Source organism: Cyclopterus lumpus, chromosome 21 (genome assembly GCF_009769545.1).
Source record: "Cyclopterus lumpus isolate fCycLum1 chromosome 21, fCycLum1.pri, whole genome shotgun sequence".
NCBI lineage: Eukaryota > Metazoa > Chordata > Actinopteri > Perciformes > Cyclopteridae > Cyclopterus > Cyclopterus lumpus.
In genome coordinates, this window is record NC_046986.1 from 16,152,025 (window position 1) to 16,177,292 (window position 25,268).

At 39.6% G+C, this 25,268-nt stretch overlaps 1 protein-coding gene across 1 annotated transcript in view; it reads right to left on the reverse strand.

Moving 5' to 3' along the window:
• Positions 1 to 25,268, reverse strand: part of lrp1bb (low density lipoprotein receptor-related protein 1Bb) — a 172,887-nt gene that overhangs the window by 67,447 nt on the left and 80,172 nt on the right. Inside the window, exons 22-34 of the mRNA XM_034561869.1 lie at positions 24,629 to 24,874; positions 20,940 to 21,137; positions 20,124 to 20,328; positions 16,259 to 16,423; positions 15,680 to 15,924; positions 12,032 to 12,163; positions 11,636 to 11,863; positions 11,113 to 11,287; positions 10,727 to 10,821; positions 6,360 to 6,509; positions 950 to 1,090; positions 706 to 831; positions 361 to 492 (exon numbers count right to left, since the gene is read on the reverse strand). Of these exons, the coding sequence (XP_034417760.1) occupies positions 361 to 492; positions 706 to 831; positions 950 to 1,090; positions 6,360 to 6,509; positions 10,727 to 10,821; positions 11,113 to 11,287; positions 11,636 to 11,863; positions 12,032 to 12,163; positions 15,680 to 15,924; positions 16,259 to 16,423; positions 20,124 to 20,328; positions 20,940 to 21,137; positions 24,629 to 24,874 (2,238 nt within the window). The remainder of the gene's footprint in view (positions 1 to 360; positions 493 to 705; positions 832 to 949; positions 1,091 to 6,359; positions 6,510 to 10,726; positions 10,822 to 11,112; positions 11,288 to 11,635; positions 11,864 to 12,031; positions 12,164 to 15,679; positions 15,925 to 16,258; positions 16,424 to 20,123; positions 20,329 to 20,939; positions 21,138 to 24,628; positions 24,875 to 25,268) is intronic.

Sequence of the window (25,268 nt, forward strand, 5' to 3'; positions counted from 1 at the left end):
TATGTAATGTGAATTTTTTACTCATTCATCTACGCTGCACTTTCACAAGCACATAGACATGCATTCATATGGTATATAACAAAATACTTTCCCCCCTCATTGGTTTAAGATTGAGAAGGAAAGGTGTGCACGGTAGGATATAACGGAGGAAAAGAGTGGCATGTTGTGCAATATAATGTAATCTTGCAAATTCAGTTACAATTAACTAGTAACTTAAGTATTGGTTTCTTTTGAGTAATGCATGTTAGATATCAATATATATATATCTCAATATATATATATATATATATATTGCTCTGATATATCTGCTGCCTTATACTCAATATAAAAAATCCCTCCGTGTGTTGCATCATACCATACCTGCGTGAAAGTCAACTCCCACAGCAAACAGTGTTCCTGTAATGGGCATTAGAGCTTCACTGTTGTCATTTGGGTCAAGAGCGATTCCCCGGATTCCCTCATGGATGGAGTACATCAGAAATGAGTCAACACCTAAAGAATGACAATTGACCTATTACACCCTAAACAACGGTATTAAAGCATTGTAAATAATGAATGCATTATGATCTATGTATAGATCATTCACATGCACTGATCATTATTATTTAGATTAATGAATCCAAAAATGTGTTCAAAAGTGTATGTAAAAGAAATGCTGATACAAGTGTGTAGGCAGCTCTTCAGCACATCATTTGGGGAACATACCCTCACAAGACATGCGGTCGCTACGCAAGTTGTAGCCAACCGTGCAGGAACAGCTACGGGTGTTCTCAGAAGTGGGGAAGCAGAGCTGTGAGCATCCTCCGTTGTTTATCTGGCACTGGTTTCTTCCTGAATGTTAAGCACAACCAGCAAAAGGCAAGATATAAGGCAACATAAATAAGTGCTTCAGGGTAGCGTGTGTGTTTCTGCGTCTCTAGCTGTGTGTTTGTAACATGAGCATGCTTACCTTTCTGGCCCTCCCTGTCGTACACTTTCATGTGAATCACCCCACTCGTCTTGTTTCTCAGAACCACAGGGTTCCGTCCGTCTCTCTTTGTGACCGTTCCCAGCTGTGCCGATTCCTCATCTGCCCACCAGAGCTTGCCACCTGAAACCATCAATGTCATTTGCTGATATGGATATACAACATATATATGTATATGGTCACAGATGCAGATTCAGTGAAACTGCAATGCAAGGACACATTGTAGATTTTGCCCTCAGCATTACTGTATGTCTTCTTTATTATAGGCAAATCACATTCACATTTAAACAAATATTCAGACATGCAAATACAAATACACAAATACCAAATTCCAAGTCGCACCTATGCCAGATTATTAATTGAGGCATTCTTTGAGATTAAAGACTGGGATACCCCGTTTTCCGCTCTGCCCACTTGCTGATGATGATGCATGCATCTCGCAGCCTTTGGGAAAGGTTTCACACCAACAAAGACACTTCCATGCACTGCCTAACCATTATAGCACATTTGTAAATTGGGGAGGATTTACACATAATTCAGATTTTGATGACTATGAGATGCACATTCAATTTAGGATCATTGCTATTCAGCAGATGCCCACTCCTCATGCATGAACAGCAGTAATACTTCACTAATTTTGGTCATGGAACATGAACAAAGATTTGTCGATTCAGAGATAGCACGGCCTCATCTTTCTCTTTTCATAAGAGCATATCCCATGAGAGACAATTCTCTCTCATGAGCCAGTCTTTGAGTTTAAAACCAAAATGCTGGGTTTGAGACCAAGGAAATGACCACATGTACTGTCTTTGTTATGTATCATGATGTTTCAATGTCCACTCCCTGACGGACTCGCTGGTCTGTCTGGTTCTGTGTGACAGTGAACCTCCAGGCTTCAGTAATGCTGCCGTCGTGAGCATAAGTGATGAGTGTGTCTTTGTAAAGAAGCACATGCACAATGGGCTCCTGGCACACCCAGCCACCAACACACTATCCTCCAACCCCCAGTTCTGTCCTCAGCCGAAATCAGTGATGCACAGTCCAGGCACTTTGCCACAGACTCTACAGACGTGACAGGAACTCTCAATTTTTAAAATCCCACTGAAGTGCAAAGTGGAGAAGAGTCAGGTGGCTCCTCTCGCTTCAAAATAGACACTGTAAATGGGGTGGAGATGGACTTTGAAAGGGCCACAATTTAAAAAAAAGAACAAAATACTCAGAGAAGGCGTGTTTTAAAATAGGCAGCATAATGGCAAAAGTAACATACAAATTGGTTATTGAAAAAGATCATCTTTCTTAAAGATTAAAACAATAAAAAAAAATGTTTTAGCAGCTTAGAGACACACTTCCTACCTCACACAGGAATTATCTGCTAAGCAGCAGCGGCAACCACATATGAAATGACTTACAGGTTAATAAACCCTTCTGAGCTACATTGATGGTGCACACAATCTGGTGCAGTTTATTAATCTCTTGGGCTACATTATATTACAGTACAACTACACTATATAGAAACCTTATATGTAGACAGTCAATATGCCATACGGCATACAGCATTTCAAAAAAATAAATAAGAATTTCTACTTTGGTTTTCAATCTACAAATCCCTTGAAGGTAAGATATTGTTTTGTTATCTAACCCTTTTTGATTTATTTAGAATAAAAAACACACACAGAAACAATTCCCACTTGCATTAATAGCTCTGGGCTCAATGTCATCCCTGAAGGGAAAGCAAAACTTGTTTTCACAAATCACACAAATTCCCACGAGTGAGAATGACAGTCTACATGGAGTTTACAAAACATTTGACCCTGGAGGGCATGCTAGCCTAGATTAGCTTTGCACCTGGTGTTAATTTGATGCCGTAGGGACTGCTGGCTAGCTGTGATTGCTCGCTTGTGGCACATCATATTCAATTTCCACATCAACCGCTAGTTTGATTGCAGGCAAGCCCAGGCTGATGGATCACCTGCACCTTCTGAATAGAAGCCCTCACCTTTCTCTCAAGCCAATCCAATTATTGCGGAGCCCAAAGATCTAAGTCGATCGACCTTGTGTCACCAACAGTGCCTTCATTACATCTTTTCACAACCAGCTTGAACAAGCACGAAGACATGCGTGCAAAATTAAAAAGTGAAAAGGAAACATGAGCACCACATCGTGTTTGTTTCAACACACTGCTGAAAGGATTGTCAGTTTGATCAATTATAGTTATTTTGCTCTCTGAATCTGACGGTCAGGGTTTCATTTAGCCGGTCAATTGTGGATGTATTATCTCAACACCTTTACAGAATGCATGAAGGGAGAAACAGATCCTGGTAGAACTCAAGCTTTCTTCATTCACACATGACATTGTCGAGTGACCGCCACCCCTTGAAACACAACCAACAGATCGATCAAGCTATCACAGACCAGAAGAGAGAGTCGGAACAATTGCTAGATTGGTGCTAATTAATGTTGATTGACTAAATCCGCACAAGAGGCTTTACTTAGTCATAAATACTTGTCAATACCTAACATGTTATTTCCCGAGCAATGGTTGTACATGTAGTTATCTGTATATCAATATTGTAATTCTAAGACGTTGTACTATTCCATTAGGAATCTAATCAGTTGGCTGAGCTCGTAAGACAAAGAAGAAAGAAAACGTTGGGTAAAACGAGTGAATGGTCAGCAAATTCACTTAATTGCATCTTTCACCAGGAGACAAAACAACAACATCTGCAGAAGGGACATTTCTCAGTAATGGGCATTGCCAATAGACTATTTGCTTGTCAACTAAAGAGGCTCAGGTCTGGAAAATGACATGTCTGGCTGCTGTCATCTCCTAGCCTCATTTTCAGCTGACCTTACACATTTTACAAACGGCTCAATGGTCTGCAGCAAAGGAGAGAGGCATCTTGGTTCACTATGAGAAACTGAATGTCTCACACCAGACGCAAAATACTAATCACAGGCAAGGAGGACTTTTAAATGTGCTATTTGCTTAGCAGCAGCATTTACAGTCAGCATTAAAGTTTTGAATCGGTACAATTAGTTTCAAATGCATATAAACACATAATGAGCTGTCCTGTTCAAACACTAAATGAGGCATCTCTGCCGCATACTTTAAAGAAAATCGCTGTATCATAGCTGACGTATAATCTGGTAAAGGGTGAAAATGAGATGAGTTATTTTATGCGTTATTAAATACTAAACCTAACGTTACGAACTTAATATTAATATCTACACCTAGCAGTGGGCAAATCCAATCATCTCATGAAAGGATGTCAAATCCCATTAAACAAGGTCTCATGTGGATAAAATATACTTTAATGCTCACATGAATCCAAATGTAAATGTTCAAATCCACTAGATTGCTCTGTTCTATACATACTGATTCATTCCAATGCAAAAAAATGTGCTGCACTGTGAAATTTCTCTTTTCAACAAAGTATAATAGCAATACGGTGCTGCTCATTCCACCATTCAAAACAATTTCCTCAACATAAGAAAATGTCATTAATTGTGATTGATGAAGACTTGCAAACACCATTTCACTGTTTTGCTGTACCTGCTACTGTGCAGGAACCAAGCCATTAGTCTATGTCACCTCCAGTTTTATCTCCTGCAGTAACGCAGTAATGAAGTCTCTATCATCCATATAAGAAACAGTCCTCCTTCGTCAAAGTTTTGACTGTAAGAAATGCCTTTTAAAATTAACCAAAAAGATGTGGCTCGGGGTTGCAGAATGCTAGCAGCTAACACACAGTTGGATTCCTACTGACACTGCTGTGTTTTTCTGTGTGTGTTAATGCTCTCAGCACACACTGACAGAAATCCTCCACACATAAACTGAAGGCCTGACACGATAAGTAACAAGCTTCATGAACAACACTATTGATTTGATCTATTCCTTAAAAAATAAAAATGACTCTCGCACACACAGACATACACACACTTGCATGCAAACACACACACACGTGCACACACACACTCTCTATCTCTCTCTGTTCAGTATGTTTTCTCCCTTCTCATTACCAATCTTGGCAAAGAAAACACATTTGCATAGCTCACTGGGAAGCTTCCCAATTGCAGCACAGACAATTTAAAAATTCTGATTTGTTTAAAAAAAAAGAAGAAAGAATTCGTCACCCATTTGAAGTATAGAGGTCTCGCCCAAATACCAGTTTCTGAGTATTACTGTTACTGTACAATACTGTCAATGAATGTCTGCAGTGTTGTACCCTTTCTATAGCTGTGGCAGTAGTAGCATGTGTTTCAGTTAAAACTGACATACGGTGCTAATTGGAAGCCTTTATGTTGGAGCCAAACCGTGTGGGCTGGAGACTAAAAGGCTAAAGTGATGCGAGCTACAGGTACTAGGGGAGACCGGGGAGTTTGGTAACACTGGGTTAGTTGTAACACGGTCAGTTTGACCAATCAGAAAGGAGCTTACGACGACGTCATCAATACTCCCATTTCTTTGTTGAAATATTTCTTCTTGAGCAAAACTGTGTATAATACAACCCAAAAAGTGGTTTTCAGGTAAGAAAGTATTTTTTTAATCAAGATAGTTTTTTGCCTCGCATTCACTGTATTGTAGATACAATGATTTGACATGCACAACCTAAACAAGCAGTTTAGGTGTAATTTGACGTTTTGTATTCATGGTAACTTCATATCCACATGCTAAAACATGTTTTGTAATAGCTGCTTGGGGTGAGGGTAGTTGTCACAGTTCATTAAAAAGTCAGTTTGGGGCACACAGGGCTTGGACCCCAGGGCTGTACATTTGCCACAGCTGTGGCAGGGACCGAACCTCAAGGCCCATGTGACACATGCACTTACAGAAATACAATCCAAACACAGCATTGTTTGACCTACATTTTATTTTTAAGATAAATGATCCTTTAAATTGTTCATTAAATAAAAAAATTAATAATTAAAAAAAAGTATTCTTTATCCTTTGATAAAGGTCTTCCATGAATTGAATAGTGTGGGTCTGATTCATTATTTGCTCCAACACAAGTTAATACTACCATACCCATTCTCCCCAATGTCTTTCCAGAAATTGCACGTCGATTTTGGGAGATTTCTAAATTAACCTATGAGTTGATGGATTACGTGACACATTGGATTCAACACTTGATACCAGATATCAACACATAATGAACACCCTCCTCCCTTTTCATTACGAATGGGGTGAGAAAATCAATCATCAATCACTGCTGCACTGGGTTTTAATTATCCAATGCCCCTGCTCCTTCACACAAAGTGAAGCACAACTGTTGCAAGGCTGACTAAATAGCTCTATTCTCCAGCCACTTAACCGGTTAAACATGTAATCCCTCCACACTCTCTGACTAATCCCCAATGGCAATCTGATGCACTTGTGACAAGCTCCACTCACCCATCACCGCCAGAGCCGTGCCTTTGGCTAACTCCCTCTTTAGAGTCTCCAGCACCTCCAGCCCATTGCCGTCCAGATTGCACCTGTTGATAGTGCCATTGGCTGAGCTTATCCAGTACAGCTTGTTGGCAGTGTGGTCTATTGAGAGACCTGAGAATACAAGTGCAAGAGGGGACACCAGGTTAGCAGTCATTGTGTGAGGAGTCATTGAGACACAAGCAAAACACTAATCGGGGACAAACAAAATAAGTAATGAATGGAAAACCCCAAAATCACAAAATAGTAAATTAACTGGGAAAAAAGAGTAGATTAGACATGTATATTCTTACATGGGACATTTTGATTTACATTGTTATGAAATCTGAGACATTACAGCAAACAAAGATTACTGAACTGAAACCAATAGCAACAATCCTTTGTGCTGTATTGAGTTCAGTTTAAAATCCTGACTACCTTCAATCTGCAGCATCGAGAGGTGCCCAAGAAATATAGGATTCTTTACGACTATACTTCAACATTATTACAACAGTACATTTCACAACCCCATTACCTTACCTTAACTTTTGCATATTGTAGTTTCTATGCAATTTGCTAGGTTAGGGCTAATATAAAGAGTTATGTCTTCACTGGCACATATTTGTGGGGGATCTCTTTGTAAGAGCTTCAGCTGGTGTGAAGAGAGTGAGTGGGTGCTTTTAAATCCATTTCCTGACATGATGTTCTTTTTTTAACCACTGTTAATGGTGGAAAATGAAAGCAATTCCAATTGTGGACCTCTGGACAACTCACTGTCTTCACACCATGTGTTGGATTTATATCTGGCAGATTCCCAGTCACAATGCGTCATTAATTTACACTTGTCCCCAGGTCTACACCATAATCATGAATGAAGCCATTGAAATATGGGTGCGCCCTACAATCTGTAATGCTGGCAGGCAGAGGAGAATAAAGAAATACAGCGAAGACAATGGTGCTGCTTGTGTGACAAAGTGGGAGTTTAACTTTGAGCTGTGTGAAAACATCTACCAGCTGAATGTTATTGCTAAATCAAGCTACAATTGTTCACTTATGAATGCATCGTGTAGGGAGAGAGTTTACTTAGAGTGCAATAATATAAATATTAGTCACATAAACACGTAGAGCATTTGAAATATCAGGAACCAGTAACTATTTATTGTTCCCAATTAATCTAAATGATTATGCTCAAAGTATGAATCAGTGTTGTGCTTGTTCAGCAAGATTGCTATGGAAAAATATATCAGCGAGAACTAAGTTGCCAAACAAGATGTACGTACCTGTATCTTTAATCTAAGATTATGCACAGTTACCCTATTACTCTGAATATTGTCAGATATAGATGCTGGAGGAAATTCAACAGAAACATCTGACATTGCTCACCTCCCTCACAGCAGAGGTCATCCACAAGCTTTCCTCAATGATTCCTTCTGCACATTTCAGACAGTTAGACACCAAAAGGCTGATCCTAGTCTCTCCAGCTGATTGGAGGAATGTGTGTAGACAATCATTCTAATCACTGCCATGGATATATTTATTAAACTTGATTTTACATACGTGGTTTCTCTTCTTGCCCCTCTCGTTTGCATAGAATTAAATGTATTCCTGTCTCAATTTGAATTAGTCAACAATTGTAGTTTTTATTCTCGTAATAGTTAGTTGTAAATGGTGTTTTGAATGAACTGACAATCATACATAGTAAACATATGCTTTCGCACCATCGATTATATCTATTGGTTTAATTATATCTAAACTCACATATATGACATCCACATATTGAGAACTAGTGTGAATATAGTGTGGTCTGCCTGGGTTGACATACAGCCTGTAGCAGGTGCGTGGTAAGGCTGGCTTTACTACCAGACAGGCATAGCGGGTGTCTGGTGAGCCTTTCAGGGAAAAGGCAAGCGATGGCCGCTCGGGCTTTGATAACAACGGCCGAGCGGTGATAGAAAAGAGTTGCGTTATGCTCTGCGGTATCAGGAAAAAGGGCTTTCAACTCCCACTATAAAGATAAAGCTGACCATGACACATTGGTACATGCAATACACACATTAGAAACCATACCAACATAACTCACACCCACACGAAAGGAAGAAAGACACACATGTCAATTTCAAAGGGAAACAGAGGAAGAGCTTAAAAGGGAAATGCGATGTCAGCCACACCATATAAGACTATAAAGGAAGATGTCAGAACGGAATGAGTCCGTCATTGTCCGGAGAATGACTTGGGTTGTGTGCTTTGCTTGAAGAACACACTCTATTGCATCGAACTGCGTCTGATTCCAGCGCGTTATGCAAAGAGCCGACCCTTTCAGGGGAAGTGAACCTTCAGTTTCTATTTGCACATTTGATTTTAGTGCAACTAGCGGCTACTCTTATCAATACTCTGTTCTTCTACATGACTACATCATTGTTTTTAAAAGGATTTACACGATTTTAAAAAACAAATACATTCAGAACAATTTTCTTTTAATAATTTAGACATAACTAAATATTGTTTCTAGAGTTAAGTTTATAAAGAAATTAAGAACACAGACATCTGTCAGTATAATTGATTCCTCCTGGCTGCTTTGTCTAAGCCAGCAGAGAAGTTTAAAAACAAAAGCTTTTGGCGGATCGTGCTTGTGTAAATGTAGAGGTGGTGGCGGATTGAATTAGGTTCACAGATGTATTGATAAAGTATAAATGACATCAGGACATTTAAAAGTACTAATAAAAAGCACCAGTAACATCGAGGCTTATCAATACTACAATCTTTAATTATTTATCTTTAATTATTTAGTCGGTCCGTTTAATCCCGGGAATCGGAGCGCATCCCTAACTTCAGATCACATAAAACACAAAAGGCTCTTCCTAGAGCCAGTGTTCTTCTGGGCTGCTGCACAAACATGGCGGACTCCGTGGAAGACGACCTGCTTTTGCTAAGCTAAGGACACACAATGGTTCTTAGTTCCGGGTGAATATACACTGCTAATTTCTGCTAATAAAGCCCTCCGAATGTTATATACGGTCCCTTTAAAAGATGATCAAACGATCAGTGAGAGTCAAAATCCTTGGAGCCAGGAGGGCGGGGCTGATTGTAGATTTGTTCAGCCTTTCAAAAAGAAACAATCTCAACAACGTAAAATAAGTGAACTCGCATAAGTAAGTTAAAACATCTGGGGAGATGAACAGCGTACTCCTGGGTCACAGTCCTGTGCTTGTTTGACCTGTGGGTCTGTTTGTTTTTGGGGGGACGCCAGTGTCAGGAGGAAACCAGGTCCATCGTTTATAGCTATCTTATTCACCCATATGGATATTCACTTTCTATTTTAGATACTCCTTTCTGTCATAGTGTTGTATTCACCCACAACTGGTTCTATGATCATAACATAAAGGATCTTGACATCCTAATCTTATGTGAAATGAACTCCCATGGGAAGAAGACAAAGATAAAGAAGCCTTTTTTCTTTTTTTTTGCTGCCAACGGATTTTAAAGTTAATTATTTATTTTGGGAATCAATTAGCAAAGGATACAAGTGTACATGTTTTTTTTCTTCTTCCAGTGTAGCCTTGTGTTAGTGTTTGTTTAGGTTTCAAAGAAATTGCCACTTCGATAGCTTTACGAGACATTCTTTGAGGTTGCCTGTTGAGATAACATCACCACTGAGGAGGAGGTTACGCTGTCTGATTCTTGTTGACATTGTCAAAATGGAGAAAATCTCACCAGGTACAAACATTAATGATTCTATTCGCAACAGTCAGGGCATGTACAAGCATTGAAATACATTTATTAGAAACAGATTCATGCAAAACTTAACTTTTATTATTACAATAACTTTCATGAGAAGTCCTTTATCAGGAAATCTTTTTCAAATTAAGGTTAAAATAGGGGAATTACTTCAAATGAATTTGTAATGAGGTGAACACAGATTTAAACTGGCGCATGCAGCAGCACAGCTGTTGATGCTGGTAAATTTAATTAAATTAAATTACCATAAATTGAATCCACAAGCAAATAATACTGACACACTCCCTCAATTTCATCTTGTTCTGTTGAATGTTTGCAGTGGGCGCCCACAAGTCTTTCCAGACTGTAGCCCAATAATCAAACAAATCAAGTGCTTTTGGATTATTGGTGAAACCGAGTTATCCATGTAATTGCTTTCATCTGGTTATTTATATGCAGATCAAATCAGATTACAACATGCATGTCAACATACTAAGTTTATGTAAACTGAACAGATGTAATTTGTAAATAAATGTAATTTCACGTATGTGGGAAACAATCTTCTTGGCTTGGTCACCCTTGAGCTACAGCTGGATAGGAGGTCTCACTCAGTATGCGACATAAAGCTCTGTACTGACCTACAGGATCCCTCTGATTCTGGTGGAGGACCTTGCTGTTACTGCCGTCCATGTTGGCCATGTTAATGGTGTTGCCATCTGTCCAATAGATCTTTCTGTGTGGGAAGGTGTGAGGTGAATAGATAGTGGTCCAGTTAGACACAATATATAATGAGGTTTAAAACATAGTCAATGAATGTTACCTTGTTATTAATTTAAAATTGAATGTAACCCAGTAGATTTAGTTCCACCTGACAACCTTGAAAAGCTCTGCACCAATGTTTCGAGCTTGTGAAAATGTTGTCTTTACACCAGCAAGCTTGGTGAAGTCTGTGGGCACGTGTCTTGGTGCTCTGCATTGGAGGTGAGGTGCTGATGAAGTGCACATGCTGCTCTAATCTACTTACCCCTTGGCGGGGTGCACTACAAGGCACCTTGGTTTATCAATGCCGTGGATGATGGAGGTCTTCAGGGAGCCATCAAAGCGAACCGCATTGATCTGCGACTCGTCATTTTCCGAGCTGAGCCAGTATAAGTTCCTGGAAAGCCAGTCTAAAGCCAGACCGCGGCAGTTCACTATGTCTGTCAGGGAGAGCATAAAAAAGCCATCACGCCTTTGTGCTTTGCGAAAGTCTTATGTAAATAAGCTCCGGCTACATGAATAGTCTTCAACAACTGACTGCTTTTACTTTTGTACCTTGCGATCGTGTCAAAGAGAGGAAAAAAACAACAATTACATATTAAAGTTAGTTATTAATTCCAATGATTACTATTAAATAATAATAACTACTACTACATGACAACGAACAGTACTATATTAGCAACAAGAGTATGTGTGCACCAACTAATCAATATTATTTGGTGCACACATACACTGTTGTACGCAGCTTTAACTTTGTATTTACATATGGATGTCGAGAATGCACCCACCTGCAGAAATGATGGTCTCTAGCTGGGTGCCATTGATGAAGGACCGCTTGATGGTTTGGGTTTTGATGTCAGCCCAGTAGATCCTCTCCTCCTGGGCGTCATAGTCCACCACTGTGACATCATCAATGTCTGGCACCGTGAGCGCCGTCATGACGTTCATGTAAGGGTTGTCGATGTCGACACCGCGGATTTCAGACCGCCGCACATACAGAAGGAATCTTTTCAACGCTGGTGAGATGATTAAGAAATCAATCATTCCATACTGTCAGATCCAGGCAAGAGTGTGTGCAGAACAGATGGATTTGAATGCTGATGTCAATCAAAAGTTCAGAAGTTCATACGTTAAACAAAGCAACAGGAGAGAGCAGAACACATTAGGAAGATGTTGTCACTCACCAAAGCAGGATTGTTTGTTGGGGGAAAGCTTCATAAGGTGTGGACAGGTGCAGGACGAGGTGCGGTTGTAATTGATGAGACACAGATGTGAGCAGGGGCCACGTCCATCATTCTCTTCACATGGGTTTGAGACTGATGGGAAGCAAGGAAAGGGGAACATATCAGAACACTCAGCATGAGAAGTTGAGATGGCAATCAAAGAGATAGGGCCAGGATAAATACTGGATGTCACAATCACCAACTGCCTTTGCAGCATGACATTTACATGCTTGTTTGATTGTGCCACTGACTGCACACTTTAAAATTGACTTTTAAAAAAAAATGCTATTTGATATTTGTCTTGGTGTACATTAGCAAAAGGAGATACAACTTTAAAGCATGACAATTCTTAGAATACATACGGTCATTAACACAGGCATTAACACACGTCTGGGTAAGAGAAATGGCACTAAGATATGTTGGATGTTTTTCTAAGGTCTTTTTTTATGCCCAAGGAGAACATTTTGAATTAGGAAAATGTATCTTCACTTATGTTATTGCGTTTTTAGATTGGTCTCTTGTTGCAATTTGGTCATAAGAAATATAATGTAAATAAATTATGAATAAATTATGAAATGCAAAAGATAGCTCTTTGTCACTTCTCAGAAATTAAATTAAGTGTGACATTATCTCAGTCACCCCGTTACTGTAGGTTAGCAGAATATCAAGCTTAAGACCTGAAGATGCCCGACAGTATCGACTCGACAAGCACAGCAAGTTCACTTTGCACAGCTTTCAACTGAGCAGGTATCTTATAGGAACAATACACTTGTAGTCGAGTTGCCATGCATTTCTTACTGTGCCCTTTTCAGAATAAATCACCACAGCAGAACTAAGGAAAGTAAACCACACAAATTATTTTCCATCATGCTGCAATCACAGTTCATGCATCCTACACATCCATTTCTCCTACAACCCTGGATGATTCATATCAAACAAGCTCGTTCAAATTTCATTTCCTGGACTCCTTCAACAAGACATTGGAGAGTCCCATTGTGTCACAAATGTGGCTTATTTAAGACCAAAAAAAATATTAAAGCTGTAAACAGCACCCAGCTGACTCAGTATGCTAATAGGGTGTCATCTGAACTGCGCTGCATTCACCTGAATGATGGATAACAGGCAACAACAGAGCCACGGTGCTAGTTTTCTCTAAACTGCCGGATGTATTTGCAACAAATACATGAAGAAATGAGCCCACTGCTATACTAAGGAAGTGAAGAAGGTGTTACTCCCTATAAATACAGAAAACTGAAGAAAAGTCATATTCAGAAAAAGGCTTGCATGTGGTAAGAACAATACAATTCAATTTAGTATGCTAGTGCTTCTTTCCAGAGAGACTCATATTTGTTGTGCTTATTTGTTTCAAAGCCTATCTTATTTGTCATGATAATACTGCAGACACAATTACAGTGTGGTTTGTCTGCCTGCAAATAATAACAACTGTGTGTTCTAAATGGCATGAATATTATATTGCTTGTGTAAAGCGTTGCACACATTGAGAATAACAATTCACGCTGTAAAAAAACTGAATTAACCTCAGCAATCTTTTTCTCCCTCATTCACTTAAGCGAAAAGGATAAATAGAAGGAGAAAATGGGAGGTTTATGTACTAGCACTGTACAATACTGCTAGCAGTATTGACAACTTCATAGTTATAATTTGTGTTGAAAATTGCACACCAATTTCAGGCTACTGTATTCTCAGCATCTAAATCAAAAGCTGAGACGAGAAACAAGTGGAGCAATTAATTATTATGGAAGCATCCGAAAAAGTAATTTCCTCCACATTCCGTTGTGTATTATGGTGTAATGAACATACATGTAGCTTTGTTTGCAATGCTCTGTCTGTAATCAACAACTTGAGGTCTTGGGACTGGCTCCTGATTTAAAAAATGCTTGTTACCCATTCTAATGTAAAAACACAGTCTTGGCTTTTGAACTGACACGTAATGTATTTAAAGGCTGCTTATGCCTCCAGTGGAGCTCCACTGTGGCACCTGCTGAATAGATCTACATACTGATGTTCAGTTATCCCTTTTTTATCCATCCCCCTTTTGCTTTTTCTCTGGTCATGATGTTTGTGGTCTAGTGGAGCATCAGATCCCTAGGCCTCGGTTCTGGCTAGAGTGGATGATAACCCACCCCCACCCCCCGTTGAGCTTTTCTAAAATAGGATTAGGCACGCTTTCTGTCTTCTTCGCTAAAGCAGTCCCATTTGCTCACACTCATCTATGGTGAACAGTCATGAGAATGCAGAAACAGGAAGGAAACAAGCAAATTAACTCGTGACACACTGGAGAAGCAGAGGAATCACTGAATAGATGCAAACCCGATTACCACAGTAATAATCCCCATTTAAGGATGGTGGCTTAAATATGGAGAAAGCGTAGGCAGATACATTTGAAGCTTGGCAATGCTGAAAAAGGCCATTGCAAAATCTTGGCACACATGGACCAACATGTTCCTCAATCCAGTGTTTTTAATATTGGTTCTGCTTTCACAAATTAATAAAGAATCAATTTCAAAACAACCTGTCTAAGCAAAAACATTAAAAAAAAAAAAAATTCAAGGAAATTGAAAACAGATTTCATGTTATTAATTTGAGCTCAGTAATATATCTCGCAAGCTGATCTGCATATCAAATAACATATGCAGGCCTTCTGTCAGACATGGAAGACCACTTTTGTGCTCAGAATCTTGGCTTACTTGGCTTCTCACAAAATTGATCGCCCACTGTGACGAGATACAGATTTAGTGGCATTCACTGGAAAGAAATGCTGGCAACATCAACGTGGTTTCAAAACTATTTTGTACATTTCCTCTCACCACAAGACATTATTCACATAACTAATTAATTGGATAATTGGATATGCCACAATTATTCACTGGCAGATGTGGCTCCCATTCTGTAGCCATCTTCATTCACATTCAGTTGAAAAAAAAGCCTTAATAAAGTGGTATGAACCAATTAAAATGGAATAATTTGGATGGTGAGAAAAACACATACAGGGGTACCATTAACTCAAGCCAGTTAACTTTATGCATGAGTACCCTTTTCACTCAGACACATTATCATTGATTGACAGGCCAAATTAATTCCCTTTTTGCAACGTGGGAAAAAATTGTGTTTTAAAAGATAATGTATCTTCAGTCAACATCCTGTATTAGTGAAGGATTATAGATAAATTCAATATGAATCATTTTGGGATTTTGATTTTAGGAAGGGATGAGTTTGTACTTTAAAAGCCTTAACAAACACCCCTTTTTGTGCACAAGCCTGAATATGACAGACCCAAAGGAGAATTGTTACTGCTCTTGAACCTACTGAACCGTTTTAATTGCTGCTCTGGTCCTGGTCTCATTTGAATGATAATTCTTTGGAATTTACAATCAGAAGGTCAGATTTAGTCTAAATTATCCAGAGTTGCCCTGCTAAACAATATAAAAAGCCCCACCTATGAGGTCTGCATTGACTGCAATGCTTAAGGGGTTCAAAGTCCCTACTGCTTATATCCTAGGAGAGCAAACCTGACAAATTATATATAAACCTGGTTCTGACTAAACAATTAAATGACCCTCTCCCCTAGAAAAATAAACCTCCTCTCACCTTGTGGCTGCCTGCTGGGGTGGAAGATCTGCAAGTCAAAGGGCTGAGCACTCGTCTTCTGGATGACTGTGACATTTCGCCCAGTCCACTTATTGGCTCTCGCTAAAGTGTTCGTCCTCCAGTCTGTCCAGTAGACACTGCCTCCAAAGAGTGACACAGCAAAAGGATGGGACAGGTATTCGTGGCCCTTGAGGATCTCAATGACCCCACTTCCGTCATAGAGTGCAGAGAAAATGGCGTCGGAGCTGTTCAAAAGAGACCGACACAAACAGCCATGTTAAAGTCTGAAACTGCTCTTCAAATGCATTGAAAGGGAGCCGTAGAAAATAAAGTGTAACACACCAGTCCACTGATGGAACTACTAAATTGTTAAGACCCACTTAAAACCAAATATGGGCATTGTGATCTCTAAATATGAAACATCCTCCATTATTGAATGCACACTGGGAGAATGGAGCTTCAAGTTAAATTTCTACTCAGGGACTGGACAAACGTTCTGAGTATAGAACGTCATACATTGAAAGTCTTAAAAGGTGTTAAAATGCTTCTCCACACAGCGTGAAAATTCAGATGGTATACCGTGCATCTGTCCAAACAATCCTCTTTTCCAAATGATCCAGAGTCAGTCCATTAGGCCAGGCGCCGATTTCCATATCCTTGAACACAATGTGTCGACCTCCTCCACTCATGGATGCAGCCTCGATTCGGGGGAAAGTAGCATCCCAGTCAGTCCAGAAGAGGATCCTTTGAGCAGGAACCCAAAGGCAACATTTAGTATTGATCACTGGCGTTTTGTTTTTATGAGGAAAAGCAACAATATACAAAATGCACAATTTATATTCTTTTATAAATCCACTAAAAAGGGCTTTTGGACCATAAAACCAGCTAAGAACAATTCCTCAGCCACATGCAATCGTCAGTGTTACAACTGTGAACTGAAAAACACAGGAAATGCATCTACAAATGTTGTTGAAGCTGTATGCATTAACACAGACGGTGGCAGTGATGACTGTCTAAGAACAGCACCAGAGATCCAGTACAACCCTCAGCATCTGCAACATGCCTTGAAATGGGAGGCCATCTGTTTTATTATGACTTTCCACTGCTCAATGAGGCCTGAAAATGAACACTGTCATTGATGTGAACATCGGCAGAATCCTGAGTCATACTCCAACTCAGCAAATAACACCTCTGTCCTCCCTCGGTCCAAAAAGTCAGTTAGAATGAAGGAGAAAATGGGTGCTTAAGCTTAAATCACATAGTGACGACAACGAAACAGTGTTAGGAAGAAATATCCTTGTCCAGATCAATAGCCTTATTCACTTGATAAGGCCTCCCTGATCGATGGCCCACTCCTTTGAGTGGATTCAAGTAATTAGATTAGAATTATTGCCCTGAAATGGAAATGCGCCTTTAGGCACCAAAAGCACCCATTAATCCTACTCTGTACAACCATGAAATGCAGTCATCCTCACAAATGTGAAAGAGTGCTATAGGGGAGAGTGCATGAGCAGATTACTCATTTCTTAGGGGCGTTAAATTGATTTTTAAGAAGGTCTGGATTTTGCTTTAATCTGAAATATACTGGCTAAAGTCTACAACGGCTGGCTACTTCTTAGATGCATTCACCCAAAGTACTTAATGAAATACAAGCAACACACCTACAACAGAGAAAATATAATCTTTTTTGTTGTTGTTTTTTTAAGAAAGAAAGAAAATAAAGAAATTTACACTTTTATTGATCCTTTGTACCAGTGTTTATCATTTTAAATATTATATTATCATATTCTATTCTTTAGATAGGGAAATACATGGGATACAATATTGCACTGTTTTCATAGCACTCAGAAATTAATTAAATTGAATTAATAGATAATCACTTTATTACTCTGTGATAAAATTATATCAAATGTATTTTAAGAAATCCACTCGGCAATAATCATAGTTTTACAACAGGCTACATATGATGCAACACATCTCGGGGACATAACGAGTGCAGCTGTTATTGTGACAATTGCAATGCACAGCTTAATGTAATCGTACATTTAGGTGCATAGGCTAATCGACCCGGATCCCACCCTCCTCTACCCCAGACTATTTGACCAACCAGCAGAGTCACAGCACAGCGACATGATCCTTCACCAGCTTTATCACCTGTTTGCACCGGCAAACACTGACAGCTGTGCAGCTGTGTTTGAAGGGGCACCCGGCCAAGACGAGGCATAGCTGTTGGGAAGGGAACCTGGGTCTCTGCATTTGTGGGTGTTTTTTTTCCTCTACCACACTCAGATGCCCCTGAATTTTTAATCAGTATTTCTCCTTGCAGAACTAATTTCCCCAACTTACAGCAGTTACTGCTTGCCAGGAATGTGTTATCCATGCATGATATATTAAAACAATATTCAATACAAGAAAAGGAATATAACTAATTCTATTAACTTTTAGGCGTTTTACTTTCTTTTCTAAATTCTAAAAAGAACCCCTCCCAGAAATAAGAGTGAAGGCACACCTGAAATACAATTGTATTTAAATAACTATATTTGAAATCACATGATAAGACTTCTCAGCAATATCTCCATGCCTTTAATAAACTCATTTTATGTTGACTGCAATCCACCGCTAAAATAATTTTATACAAATTAAGAAAACAACACCATGTCATTTCTAATTGATCAGCTGGAAGGACATGGAGGGCCATGCAAACTGGAACAGGTTTTCAGTGAGGCATGATTCCTATGTTCCTTTTCTTAAAAAAATAATTTTAACATTTAAGGACTGAGAATATTTGTCTAACCTATTTGGTCAAAACCTCAAATAAGAGCATGCAAATAAGAGCATACTTTGTGGCGGTTCATTCAACATGTTAATACTGATGCACCATTCATACAATACTGTCAGTACTATATCCATCATGCCCATCTTATCCGTCTGCAAATCAGCATCAGTCAGTGCTTTTGCTGCACGTTTGTTTTATCTGTGCCTTGCACAAGTGGACAGTGGATCGATGGCTGCTTGTTCTCACATAAGGAATAACGATTCAGTTGACAAAATTAACTTAACCAGCATTTCCAAGAGAAAACTGTGAGTCAGTATACTGATCGATGTGATCTAAGAAAACATTTCCTAAATGGATGTATTTATTATGTTTACTGCTGCAGCTAATCTTACGTTGTCCAAATCATGCCATCAGAGTTATTTCCATCATCCCCATGTCTATGATCCTAACGGTGGATTAAAGCACCTTCAGTGCTGATCTGTGATCGGAAAACTAAAAGAGAGCTTGCATACCACGGAAAAACTGATTCATAAGGAAATTAAATTGTATCCCGACACAACCCATCATGAAATCTTTGAAAATTGAAGGCCATGCCAACAGGGAAATACTCGCAAATGTTTATTTTCCGTTAACTATAATTATGAAATGCACTAACAATTATGATGCACTAAAACCTTTCACTGCTCAGTAAATCTCATTTACAGATTGAAAAGTAAGAAAAAAAAAGAATAGTCAAATAAAAAAACTCACACATACAGACAAATGAAGATTAGAGAGCACCTGCCAAACACACATGCACGCCACACACTCTCAAACATGCAATATGCTTGTACAATAAAATATGCTTTTTGTTGTGAGGAAATACACAAATTGGCGTGTCATGATAGCATGAACAAATGGTATCATGACATGACAAACATGTATCGTCCCTCCTGAGTGTTTCCTCTTTGGGTAGTTCAGTTCATTTCAAAAGGGCGGATGGTGAAGTTCCAAACAACAACTATCAAAGCCTCCCAGGTGTGTTGCATTAATGCGTAATAACCTGCCTGATACACCCAGTGTGACGTCCAAAAACCTAATTTCACCATTCAAAAGCCGTATCATAACACACCATATCATAACACTTGTTGTATCGAGAAAAAGAAAGTGTAATCGATGCACTGTGAACAGATATTTTAAAGTCTTGCTTGCAGACTGGGGCAAAGGGAAGGCTACCATTTCAGATTCCAAGATCAGTCTACAAACACTCTCCACATGCATCTCAGCAGGATAAACAACCATGTTTTTAAAATAGCCCTGAGGCGAATATTGTGCAAATAGAAAAAGCATATTTTGGGATTTGTATTTTTAAGTTCTTGCTTAAATTGTTTAAAAGAAAAGCATTGCTGGGGAACAAGAATGAATGGCCAGTAAGGTGTGTAAAGTGGGAGCAATGGTTGACTACATCAGTTGTCATTATTGGAATGGATCGTACAGCACTGCTATTGATGTACACTGTCTGCTGCTTTAATGGACCTTAACACAGCAGACATCTTCATACATCAAGGCAGATGCAGATGTCAGAAATACAAGGAGGTTGTAATGTTACTTTATTCCAATAATATCAGTGCCTGATGGATAGCGCAGCTACCAGCAGGCTCTGTATGTGGGAGGTAGTGCGTAACATACCCCTGCCCCGGGTCGAGAGCGATGGCCCGTGGATGCTCCATGCCTCCAGCAATCAGTGTGGTGCGCATCTCTCCGTTAAGTTTGGCCACTTCAATCTGGTCCAGATTGCTGTCAATCCAGTAGAGTTTCCCAGTAATCCAGTCCACAGCCAGGCCCTCTGGGGTGGCCAGACCATGCTGCACGACCACCTCAATCCCTGTCACCCCTGAAACAACAATAACAACAACAACAACAACAACACAGAAGCATGACTATGTAGCACAGATATACTCTGTAGTCAAGGAGCAGAGCTGGTGGTTGGTGTATCTTTACAGTGCTCGAGGCAAAAGGGCATATAGGTCTTCTGAATAAAGAAGATTGCTTTCTTACATTACATTAACAATTGTTAAAGGCTTTTCCAAGAATATCTATAATCTAGCTGTTTGCAATTATTCTACGGCTCCGCAGAGGAAATAAAGGCAAGTGAACACGATGAATGTAGCAAAGGAGAAGTTCTGATTTATCATTTCATGAGGTGGAGATACTGTACTACATCAGTTCAAGACTTCTGGTCCTGCAGTATTTTTCAACTTTGGACTACCTGTGATAAATTTGCAGCGAGAGACAAACAGACAATATCAACTCACGGCATCAGCCCTGAGTACGCGTAACAACAGTAGAGTAAACCCAGAGTGTTATAATCGCCAGTGTCTCAGACCTCCATTACAGCGGAAGCAGCAAAGATGAGCAAGACACGACTCTCTTTAGCCGATACATCACTGCAGTCTTTAGATAGAACATGTTTGTGGGAGTGTATGTATTTGTGTGTGCAAATACCGCCAGACTCGGAGAGCCTTCCTCTGTAGATCTTATCCTCCACCACATCTGTCCAGTAAAGGAGGCTGTGATTAAAGTGGAAGTCTAGCGCAATGGTGTTCCTCAGTCCCGGCACCAGCAGGCTGTAGTCCCGCTTGTGAAGGTCTATTCGTCTTATCTCATGCCGGATGGAGAAAATGATGAAAGCCTCAAAGGGGTCTGGTCAAGGAGAGAGACAGGAAACAAGCACAGTATTGTTTTTAAGAGTGCCACCAGAGGGCTGAGCGATGTTTTGAGTAAATTGTTAATTCACAATGCATGACGTCATGTACAGCATTGGACATCATGGGATAGTGTTAGCTAGTGAGCAGAGAGGGCGCTCTCTTTCTTTAAAAAGAGCGCCACTGGAATGTGTCAATGACAACGGCACATAAAGCTCTGGTATATTATCTGAGGAATCACATTGTCAAACGTAAAAAAAATAGCACCAAGAAACCGTCACCTCAAAATCAACAATGGCATACTTGTGAATGTTATTGCATTAAAACATTTTTTACACTTTTCTTTTTGTGAAATCAAAGTAACAATTGAAAACATGACATGGCCTGTGCAATGTCACATGACCATACGCACACAAATCTGCACATAGATTCACTCACATATATTTATTGCTCAGTTTGGAAAAATATTTGTGAGAGTCAGAACTTTAAAAGGAAGGTGAGAGTAAAAGTGCTGCACCAAGCTTCTTTTTTTCAGAAAATAGAGAAGCTGGTTTAGGCCGCCGTGTCTTTCTATCCTGAGGTTTTTTATGTCAGGCACTATCATAACTAAGACCGAAAAGCCCATTTCTAAGAGCAGATCGGCCGGGCGGACACAAATTGTTGCCGGTGAGTGTCTGCTTTTCCGACAGATCATCCTACTTTTCACTTTACGGCTGTCCTATTAAGTGGTGACTTCCATGCTCTACAAATTATGAGGGCAAGCATCCTCCGGTTGATGCTCATGGAGAAAAAACGTCAAACAAATAGATAGTAGCCCAAATAGATAATAAAAAACAGTTGGAGTGCCGTTTCATTGAAACACTGGAATGAAGCGCTGCCCCAGTGCTCCCTCCCGCTGGACACAAGCCTTTATACAGCATATGAGCTCCTGCTTTCTGGTTCACTTCCAGGCCCCTTAAAGGTTCCAAATTGTAAAAAAAAAAAATTATTATGAATGAAGATGTCGGGAAGATGTCGGGACGATCGTCGCCCAATCCAGTCCACAATTCTCAGGGTAAAACTGAAATCCGAAAGGGTTGTCCAGGATTGGGAAGAAAGATAAACAGGTCTAAGTCCTATTTTAAATGCTGCAAAAGTATCACAACGCTCAATCGATGGGGAAACTGTGCTTTAGACAAACCTTCAGGTTTTCCGCATAGGTTTAATGTCTCAACTATACAATGGACCATTTTACCGTTTTACATGCGAACATCCTAAATTCGTCTCAGTTTATTTCCTTGTTGCAGTTAAGGAATATATATAAAAAGGAAATGTTACATACACCTGAAAATGAGCATTATATGTCTCTTTTAATCTTCAGTCATTCCCAATTATCCTACAATACGAGTGCACTTAAAATGTTCAGCTATATTAAAAATGTTCTCTGCTGTGCCTTTCTTTTTTTAAAGTTAATTGTTTACTTTTCATAAATAACCGACAAGTGTTTTTAACATTAGTGCTTTGGTCAGCGTTTGTTGTTTCACAACAGTGTGCTCTGTCAAGGCAAGGGATCAAAGAAAGCATATGCTTTTATTATTAAAATGCATCAGCTTATTAACCTAGCAACCATCAAAGATCTCCCTAATGCTATAAAGAAAACGTTTTTTGTGTCTTTTAGAATAAACAAATCTAAAAGAAGCGTTACACTTTATTGTATTTTATTGTTACTGACCACCAGGTACAAAGGGAACTATAGTACATATGTATTATGGGCCTTTTTTACAGAATAAATGTTGCCATGCCGGAAAAACGGCAGGTCCTCATGCTGTGCATGCTGACTCACAGCTTCCTAAGACTCTTGAAGAGAACAGAACCATGTTCACGTGGTCAGTGAAAGCTGTGCTGCTCCTGCTGCACAAGAAGTCAAAATGTCTGCTGTGAAAAAGACCTCCTGTTTCTTTGTGACACTATATAAACTGGTGCCCACTCTATTTGTTGTAACATGAGGTAGAATTGCAACAGGGTTACATTGAATAACTGTCACTGAGATGCAATATATTTTACATTAACATATGGTGTTTAAATTAAGTAAATTCTGCAGGACAATTCTCTCTCTCTCTCTCTCTCTCTATATATATATATATATATATATGTATATCTATGTGTGTGTGTTGATCCAATGTGCACAGGACATACTTTCAAACACATCTCACTGGTTTCTACCACCATGTAGTGCACATTTATATGCATCAGATGCAGCCCAATCAATTTGTTGCCAAACACTCTGGGAATCAACACATTACATTTTTCCATTTCCTGAAAAAGTGGATACATTTGAAAGTGGTCTCTAAGAAGTTGCTAAATCTAGTCACAAGTCCTAAAGCTGGCAACAGAGCTTGTATACTGAACTGCTCCGGCCTTGCCCACTGGGGTTTAGTTCAATCAGCAAGATTATTTCTGCTTCTGAGAAATGTTTGTACAACTGAAACTCTCTTCACAGCATTCTAGACTAAACAATACTTTCGGGAATAGAACTGCAAAAATGCAATTAAAGTGGTGTCCTTGCTTCAAGGACACATTTCGGTATTGCTAGCTACAATGTTACTGGTGTGAAGATATGTAGTTGCAAATCTTTCATTCCTGAGATGTGCAAAGGAAAAGGAGGAGTGGATTTGTGCTAGGGTCTTCACAAAGAATCCAATAACACCTCTCTTTTTAAATGGGAAAGTTTGTGTTTGTATACACAATTTGATTTATGATGAAGCTTTACAATTTTGATCGGGTTCCACAATAAATTGTGTATTCTTTTCCTGCGTTAATGTAAGATTAAACCTGCAACTGCCATCAATCTTGGGAGTGAAATAGAGAAGCAAGTAATCAAAACAAGGTCCATAAATCTGAATGTGACAAGCAACAGCATGTGTGTGTGTAACTATTGTATTTCAAGAGCGCTCTAATGAAATACATCATTCAATAACTAGTAGCTGATAGTTTGAATTCAAAATGTGAACTACATGGGCGAAACAGTTGTGTCTGTATGGGATTAGTTCTGAGGTGAACTTGTGCACAGCTGAATGAGGGGAGTACACGCTTCTTTCACTCAGCATCAGTACAGATAGGAACAGACAGGACTCAACGCCCGGATGTCTCTTTAGATTTGAAACTGATTGAATTTGACCCGACAGCACTCTATATCAACACCTAATACTCGTCTTCAGACTACCTCTCCTATTTCTCAACAATAACACAAGAACCTTACAATTCTGTCGTTTTACTTTTATTAAGTTTCCTTTTATCCATAATGTGAATCTTGATTAATAATTGATACTTAAAACTCTTTTTCCTTAAGGGTACCAACTCTCCATGAACACGGTAAAGAATCAAAGATGTGAAGAGTTATGCCCTGCGATAAACCTGAATTACTGCACTCACAGTCCCGCAGCCCGCACACCATCACAGCTGCCGAGAGTGTCACTAAAAACAAACGTTAAAAAAGCTATGGTCTGTTACCTGTGCTGTGACAGCTGTCTCCGTCTTGGTCGAGCGTCCATCCTGGATAACAGGAGCACTTCACCGTGGTCTTGTACTGCTCACACACCTGGCTGCACTTCAGGTGACTGCTGCAGTAGTCCACCACTTCACATGTCTTGTTACTGGAGTCCAGGTGGAGCCCAGGGGGACAAAAACACACAACCCCTTTTCCTGGTGCCACGGTGCACTGGTGACTGCAGCCCCCTCTGGCTACAAGACACATATCTGGGGTCAAGAAAGGACAAACTTTCTCAGAGAATTGTGCAGACATTGGAGGAGAGGCTGGGATTTGAAAGAGCATTTGAAAAACAGTGCGTGCGTGTGTACGTGTTTGTGTGCGTGTGTGTGCATGTGTGTGCGTGTGTGTGTGCGTGTGTGGTGGCTTTGAAAGATAGGAGCATTTGAATCCGTATCTTACGGACACATGTATTGCCAATAATTGCATGCAATATTTAAGTTTTTATGTTCGACATTTTGTCACAAGGATAACATAACTTTAACTCAGAGGAAGAGATCGTGAGCCAAAGACAAGTAGTGTGTTCACAATCTTAATGAACATAACGATGGTGCATAATGAGGAAGCATATTCTTTAAGGTTTCACCTCGGGCTGAAAGGTTT